Source organism: Micropterus dolomieu, linkage group LG12 (assembly GCF_021292245.1).
Source record: "Micropterus dolomieu isolate WLL.071019.BEF.003 ecotype Adirondacks linkage group LG12, ASM2129224v1, whole genome shotgun sequence".
NCBI lineage: Eukaryota > Metazoa > Chordata > Actinopteri > Centrarchiformes > Centrarchidae > Micropterus > Micropterus dolomieu.
Window position 1 is genome coordinate 34,538,454 of NC_060161.1, and position 8,758 is coordinate 34,547,211.

Genomic DNA, 8,758 nt, shown 5'->3' on the forward strand with positions numbered 1-8,758 from the left:
TGCACGGTGTGTGTGTGGGGGGGGGGGGGGGGGAGCCTTTGAACAAGGGGCGAGCACTTTATTAATTGAGCTAACTAGCCCCCCTTGTAGATCACTTTCCAATTTTATTAAAATTAATATAGTAATATATCAAGTAATGTAACTAATTACTTTTGATACCAAGTGATATGTAAATATATATTACTACTTTTTAAAGGCGTAAATTTGCAGAGATTCTCACAAGTCTTTGAGCTAGAGTCTCTCGTGGTTATTACGAATGTTGTATCTGCTGCTGCGTTCAATCCAGGCTGTTTATAAAACTGCATAGCTATGAGGAATACTGTAACTGTAACCTGTTTTTCATTTACAGAGTGTAACCATGTAATGTGCAATGCAATTAATGACAGCTTAAACTACTGTAAGTCAACACACCCTGCAGACTCTCAAACCAGTGTAACGTTATAACTAAATAAAACTGTAACTTTAAATGATCAACAATAAACCTGTAACCTGTTTGCAGGTTATTAATTAAAGTGATGGCAGCCAGCGGGACGTAAATGATTACGTTATTAAGTGAACAAACACTCATTCATCTTTTCATAATGAACGACAGTCAGAGTTAACCTCCGGTAGATCGTAGCTGAAGCAAGAAGCAAGCTAACGTTAGATGGCCAATTGCTGAGCTAAACATGTTTACTAACCGCAGGTTACTAACCTATTTTGCGTTCAGCGCTTTGTTTGGGTCTTGTTGTTTGAAGTTTTAAAGCCAAAGTTTATGATGAATGGCTCAGCAGCTGCCGGTGTTTGTTGTCCTCTCATCTGTGGCCGCACGCAGCAGATACTACGTGTTACGTAGGCAGGTTATAGGTAATGCAGGGAGGGGAATAACAGCAGACGTAAAAATAAACATTGTTCACGAGTCCTGCACCTCGAGTCCGAGTCGAGTCTGAAGTCTGTGGAGGACGAGTCTCACGACTGAAGTCACTATGTGTGCGACTTAAGTCAAACTCGAGTCCCCACCTCTGGTAACAAGTAAAAAGTAACTTATAAGGTCTTAATAGTTTTGAACCACCTTCCCTGTCATACTTGGATCGGACCAGGAACATCTCTACTTTCCAAACAAATACAATTCACCTGACATCAAACGCAGACAGTCGAGTTGGCTGGATGTTTTCAGTGGTGTGTAATGATTTGCTCACAGGCAGGTACAGGCAGGCAGGCTGAAGTGGAAGCAGCCATCTGAGTTGCTACAGATTATTCCTTCGAGCCACGGCAAGGGAGTCTCAAAAAAGCCACTCACAAATCTCACAGTGAAGTTCACAAGTGACACAGGCTTGTAACAACATCCAAATGTTTTTCAAGACTTTTCATTGCCTTCTGAAATCTGTTTAAACATATGCTCAATGTTACAGTCACTGTCGTTGCCGTCCAGAATAGCAGAGAACATCCAGGTGAAGGGGTGTATTAAACCTGGGGGGGGTGGCTTTCCGACCACTCTGCTTATGATTTGCTGGCAGAGGAGAACGGGGGATGGTTGTAACACGGGGCTATTCTAACACATCTTTTGTCTCCAATCACCTGATTCACTCTGCACATGCTCAGTTTATTCCTTTTTCCACATGGGAAAAAGTAGCCCCCTGTGGCAGGTAATGTTTAATTGTTTTATTATTATGTTCAGACATTAGCGTAAGACCTGTAGGCTTCTCTGAGGGCCCGTGAGGCCCGTCTGTCACCACTGTGATGGTGCAAGACAAACATAAACAAACACACACACACACACACACTAATATTCAGTTACTGCACATCTGCACACACAGACCATTTATGTTAAAAAATAATGATGAAAAAAAAGCTTACAATATCATTTTCCTTATTGCATAATGTTACATTTCACCACCATGTTACAGCTAACACAGACTTTGGGGTGGACTGTAACGTTTGACTCCTTGTGTTTGAGGCTAGATGTATTTGCAGAGATGACAGTTACACCATTTAATAGCAGACACATGTAACTAGTTTGTATTTTGAACACTGTCTTAAAAGAGCTCCGAGTTACAGACAGAAATGTTACAACCATCTTCGGTCTCTCCTACTCGTTGCCTCTGTTGGTTAAGGGTAGAGAGTTCGGGTGGGTAAAGGTGAGCCAGTCAGAGGCAGAGTAGGAAGGGGGGTGAGGGGGAGCACAAAAAACAATGACGCAGAGACAAACTGTAGCAAAACGGTGCACATTGAACGGTTCAGATTGAACGTGCCCCAGGTGTGTGGACGGGTGGGGCAGCCAGGTGACGGGGAAAGGAGGGAAAGTCCGAGGGCATCTGGTGGGTGGATGGAAAATGGCAAAGGAGGAGAGTGGGAAATTAGTAAAGTGGCTGGAGAGGATGAACAGAGACACTGCTCACTGTTGCTTATTTTGTGACCCTTCGTGGTATTTGCTTACCACAGTGCATACAAATCAGGCACACAGGGATGTGAACACGGAGCTTCCTTATGTTCTATGCAAACATCACATTATACCACGATTGACAGTGGGACTCGTCAGCAGCACAGGTGTGTGAATGCCTGAAATATCGATAAACAATGATCCGTTTGCTGAAATGAAAAAGAAAGTAAGGATCTCCAGTCCAGGATGGTGCCGTCAAAAACACCCACACGGACACCACAAAGCTGCGAGTGAGATATCTGTGGAGCTACAACAAAAACCGGCTGCAGCCTGTAGCGTTCATTCAATGATGTGACAGGACGCTGATTTGGCTTTTAAACAAAGACACTTTTTGTCTATTTCAGTGAGGTGCAGGTGAACCTTCCACGCTGACGCCCTCTCTCTATGGATATTATAGAAAATAATATGTAACGCTATATAAATATAGTTTTAAATAAATAATTGTTAAGTGAGCACAGAAGTAGAGTTAATAACTACTATTACTATTAATAACTTAATAACTGGATCATAAAACCCGGTCTCAGGACAGAAATAACAGTGACCCTAAGTAACCAATCATGTGCAAGGACATGTTGTCAAGGGGTGCTGAGTGCAGAGGCAGGAAAACTAGACAGTTGGACCCAGACACTGACAAGCAAGATTCAGTTCTTGTGATTTATTAAATAAACTAAACAGGCTTATGTGATCAGAAGTCCGAACAAAGGTTGTAGTCCAGACGTAATCCAAGTGTGAGCAGAGTAATCCAAGAAAAACAAGGACACTCAACGTACAACGAGGACGCAACAAAGACTGAACAGAACTGGGGGCTTAAATACTGACACAGGGCAACATTAGCTCAGTCTGCTGGGACATGGCTTGGAAATCGATGGGTCGCCAGATTGAGTCCAGCACAAACCAATGCCGATGGTGTGCCTCGGGGATCAAAAAAGTATTTCTGATTCTGAGAAACACGCACGTTAGGGCAATAAGGACTGGAAGAGATGCAAAATAACCAGGACATGACCAAAAACAGAACCCAAACCAGCCTTAGCCGAGAATTAAACAGGAGCTAATGACACACGAACCGTGACACACGTTTGTTAATAGTTGCAGGTGCAGGTTTCTGTGTTTACGGACATGTACTTCATAAATAACTATTTTATTACTGAGATAAAGTAACTGCACACAACCTGCTGTAAATATTTACATTGGAACCTCTAAAAGCTCATCTGATCAAACCTTTAACCTTTAATAGCAATATAAACATAAAACCCAGAATGTTTTCCTACATGTGTTTGGCCTCTCACTGGGAATACTGATTAGATAACGACGATGAAAGATGAATCCAGGTTGTAAACCTGCATGTAGAATTGATATATGTTGGAAATATTGACGTCTATATAGTCAACATCCTATTCAAATAAAGGCTACAATCTACAAAGCTACATTTTGTCCAGTTTGATCAGACAGCTAACTGGACGTCTTATCTGTCCTGTGCTGTTATCAGCTGCTCCAACAAATAACATAAAATAAAAAACACAAACCCCTTCTTCATTGTATTATAATCTCCTTTTAATCCTCATGTTTCAATTGCAATATGTGTATTTCTGATTTCTACAATGCAAACATCTGTGCTTTCTCTGTCAGTGTAAATGGATTCAGTTTCACTCTTGAAACCGCAGAAAGAGGCAGCACAGCGCATTAAGATGCTGCTGGAGACGTCTATAATATAAGCAATCGGGGCCTTGATCAATCATTACAGATGCCCTTAATACCTTCACAACATGTAAACATCAGGATGCTTTATGTGGATTTCCCTTCAGGTAGAAAAGCTTTAATCTGTCCTACAACACTTTCCCCAGATCACAGCAGCACCTAGAGGCCGTTAAAGGAAATGCAGCTCAATACACTTTTTATAACTAAAGCAATATTATGAAGCTGCAGTACTGGAGGCTGCCGTTTCAGGACCCCCGCAATCCTGGGACCCTAGTTCTAGGACCGTAACTCTTTTGCGACAGCGCCATCTAGTGGAGTGGTGGTGGTAATGAACACCAACATGAAGGAGGTTAACCCTGCCTGCTAGCACGTCGGCCGTGAGGCGCAGCTGTAGGGTTAGCCGGTCAACATGCATATAATCAATAACTTAGGTTTAGGCACACACTCGGTGTGGTTGTGATAAGGGTAATTGGCTTCGGAGGACTGTCAAGAGTAACATAGCAAGCTAGCTAGTTAGCTAGCCAGTCAGCTGACAGTATCAAAGTAAACAAGGTTCCTAGAAATGCAGTCCTAGGATTGCGGTCCTGAAACTGCAGCCTCTGGTTCTGCAGCTACATGCTACTCAACTAAAGATCCTTTCAAGTTCTCAGATAAAACATGGCCGCTCTGACTCTCTTTTCATGTTTCCCGTCCAGAAACTCCGCCTCCTGTGTGGTCATGATGAACCTCGCCTTATCAGACGGCAGCTTCTCTCTCACCCTCCCACTGCGATTGGCGTATTACTTCAGGGGTGGGGTGTGGGACTTCCCTGATTGGCTGTGCCGACTGTTCGTCTACGGCTTCTACGTCAACCTGTACACGAGGTAAGTAACACACACACACACACACACACATACACACATGATGATGAAAAGATAAAATCACTGACTGCCACTCTTCCTCTCTCAGCATCCTCTTCCTCACTCTGCTGAGCGTGCTCCGTTGGCTCGCTGTGTCCCAGCCCCTGCGTCACCGCGTTCTAGCCACGCCCACTCGGATCTTGTTTGTGTGTTTGGGAGTCTGGGTGTTTGTGGGCTTGGCCTCCGCCCCCTTCCTGTCCAATGGGGTGACAAACAGGTGAGAGTTGCTCACTTTATTGATCTGAAATCGACATTAGTAGACATTATTTTATCTTTTAAAGGTTTTCATTGTTTATATCTTTTAAAAGGCTCTGTCAAACTCAGTCGCTTTATCTCTTATTTTATTTTTAAAATGATATCTTTTTAATTCCATTTACTTACTTTTATTTCATATTATTATTTTATTTGTAAAATGCTTTAATATATCTAAATTGGATATAATAAGTTAGTTTCCTTTTTGTAAACATGACCTTTTTATCTTTGTAGCTTTTTTCATTTAAAGAATTTAATTATACATTTTAAAACTTAATTTTACTTACGGACTTACGAACTTAACGTCGTAAAAAAACAGCCAAGAGCACCGATGACCCAAGCGGTATCGATCGTCTTGGCAACGACCCCGCAGAGGTTAAATAGCTCCTTGCCGTTCAGTCAGAAATGAAGAAATTTCTTGGATGAAGGAGAAACGTCTGAATATCTTTAAACAAGTCCATTTTAACTTTCCTTGGTTAACTTTGTAATTTATGTGACTTTAAAAACATTATAAATACATCAAGTACTGGAGTCTTTCTAAATGTATTCAATTATTTTAACTTTTTATTAACATCATCTTGCATAGATGTTTTTTTTCCCCGCTTTTTGTTTTAGTCTTCAAAACCGTCTTCATGATGAAGACAAAGCAGTTAAAGCAGTTTGGAGTGTTTCCTTCCAGGCAGCCGCTGGTTTCATTGATGCGTTCTGTTAACATTGGAAAGGTTGTTAAGCTCTCTGTGTGGAAATGGTCCTGCTTGCTCTGGGCGTGAAGATCCTGCTGCTTTGAACACGATAAGATGACTGAAACAGAACAAATAGAATAATAACTTTTACTGGAGTACATTTTAATGGTCTGAAGAGCTAAAAAGAAAGGCCGCGTAAACGTGGAGCCTTTTCGAATGTGTTTCATTAAACAGCAGTGTTTCATATTTGTGATCATCCTGCGGTTTAATGTCAGACGGAGGTTCGTGTGTATTCAAAGTGTCATTTTCTGTGTATTTATTGTGATGGATGTCAGCTGCTGCAGCCCTCACTGTAAATACAGAGTCAAACCCACAAGTGCTGCAGCAGAGGGCTGTCATGAGAGATTAATAATGATCATAAGAAACTTCCTTTGTTTTTCAGATAACTAACATCATTTTAAAAAGTGAAGTTACCACGTGTCTCCGAACAGCCCGTTCTCATTCCCAGAGTGTCAAATAGCTATGTTTTGAAACGTTACGGTACCAACGCACATGGCAGGCTTTCCCTTCATAGTTCAACACACTGGGGGAAGGTATTAAAGTATTAATGTACTAAAAGTATTACTGCTATAAATAACAGAAAAGTCCATATAAGAAGGTGTTCGAGGTGGTCAGTGTTGTAATGTATTGCTTTTTGCTGTAATGCAGTAATATAACGCATTACTAAAAGAAAATCTGTAACATTATACCCGTTACAATCTCAGTAACGCGTGTTACAACACACTTTAACACAAAATTAAGTGGTGTTTTGTTTTCTTAATAATTCACCAACACAGAGAAACATTTCGACACCAGAAAAACAAATCCATGAGTAAAAGAGTAACGTTATTTGCTGTTGCGGGAATCCGTCGGTCGACATTGTAGGCAGGGTGCAGGGTGAGCTCGGCTCCTCTTAACAAGACAGTTGCTCCCCTGATGGATCATGTGTAAATAGATTTCTGTAGCCCAGGTGTTTGTGCTTTAACGATTTACTTTCATGATCAGAGAGGCTGACGTCAGTGTCGGGAGATCCAAATAATCAACAACGTAAAGGCCCATTTACACTCCTGCGTATGGTCTACGTGCGTACCTACGCCGTAGGCTACGCACGTAGCCATGCATTTATACTTGTGCGTAGGTGTCGCCTTTATTCTGTGATTACACCCCCGGGTTGCTCGGGTTGCGACAGTCAAATATATTGATTCACCGTGTTACAGCCGCCGTTTTGGCCGCTAGTATAAGTTACTTCAAAGCGCTGGGTACTTCCGGTCGGCTCGGAGGCATTGCGAGGCTACCCAGCCGACCAATCACTTACGGTCCGCGTCGACTCGACGTGTAGTTAAATTTTTGAGGAGGTGCATGTCAGGCGCCGGCGTGGCCTCTGCGTAGCCCTGTAGCCTACTCCGTCGATTCGACGCACAAGTATAAATTACCCTTCATGCTGCTGTACCGTGTGCGTAAATGCGCACAGCGTCTTTTTTTATGGGGAGACAATTCATGCTATTTTAAATTAAATTTGGGGACCCCTCTCTTTTCATCTGGTGCCACCATCATAATCTGAACCCAGTCCCGTGTCTCGGTCTAGTGGGTTAAGTGTCTTGTCACAACGCTAGTATTGAACATTGATTTGTAAGTGGTGTTTCATTTATTTGCTTGTTTTTCTGTTTTCCCTTTTAGGGCGGGGTTTCCTCGTTGCTTTGAGCCATCTAACCCCTCCTCTTGGGGGCGTCTCCTGGTCCTAAACTACGTGGCGCTGACTTTCGGCTTCCTCCTGCCTTTCCTAACGATCATCATTTGCTACAGCAAACTCGTCAAACGCCTGAGAGCCCGCTCCAACCTCCACGGCAGCAGTCTGTCCAGAAGCCATCGTTGTCGCAACAAACAACGCTCCGTGTACCTGGTCACCATGGTGACGGCGACCTTCCTGCTCTGCTTCCTGCCATATCACGTGATTCGATCTCTGCACCTGCACGCCGTGTGTAACAGTTGGAAGTGTGACGTCATTGTGGCGCTGCAGCGTGCAGTGGTGGTGACGCTGTGTCTGGCGGCGTCCAACAGCGTGGTGAACCCACTGCTGTATTACTACTCCACCAGGAAGTTCAGAGACAACATGAGGGACGCTCAATCCTCTCTGTCCAGCAAGGGGGAGTCCTTCAAGTCGGGACTGGCTATGATAAGGAGAAGAAGCACCGCCTGAGAGACCTGAGTCAGCTCTGCTGTCAAAAAACTTCCTCCTTACTTTATAAAATCTTCTGCTTCATGTCAATGAAAACACCACGAAGAGGGTATTTAAATCGGTGGGGCAGCACTTTTATTTTATTTATTTTAGTGAAAATAAATATTTATAGCATTCTTCTACAAGTAAAGGAATTACTTTTCCTACTTTCAATAGAAGAAAATAAAGTGAAGCACAAAACTGAAATCTCTGGCAGCTCTGCAGACTGTGGTCATTCAGGAGGGTCCAAGAGTCTGTGAGGAGGTTCATGTGTTGTTGAGAAGGGAACGGATGTCACTGGGCAGGATAGTGGAGTCAATGGAGTCCATACTCTTTTCTTTAAACAACCTCCTTCACTTCACTTATTACGAAGTTCCTAATGTTCAGTGTTTGCTTCAGAGCTTTAGTTTCAAACTTTCAGAGCTGTTAATAAAACTAGAGGTTCATCATGGAGGCCATTGTAGGTGTCATTGAGGGGGGTCCAAGAGTCTGTGAGGAGGTTCGTGTAGGATAGTGGAGTCACTGAGGAGTTTCCAAGTTTCAGTGAGAAGGGTCC

General features: G+C 42.9%; 1 protein-coding gene across 1 annotated transcript in view; it reads left to right on the plus strand.

The window, feature by feature from the left end:
* Window positions 1-8,541, plus strand: part of cysltr3 (cysteinyl leukotriene receptor 3) — a 20,389-nt gene extending 11,848 nt beyond the window's left edge. The window contains exons 3-5 of the mRNA XM_046065508.1: window positions 4,810-4,977; window positions 5,063-5,230; window positions 7,665-8,541. Coding sequence (XP_045921464.1) covers window positions 4,810-4,977; window positions 5,063-5,230; window positions 7,665-8,184 — 856 coding nt within the window. The 3' untranslated portion in view covers window positions 8,185-8,541. The remainder of the gene's footprint in view (window positions 1-4,809; window positions 4,978-5,062; window positions 5,231-7,664) is intronic.
* Window positions 8,542-8,758: the final 217 nt, after the last annotated feature.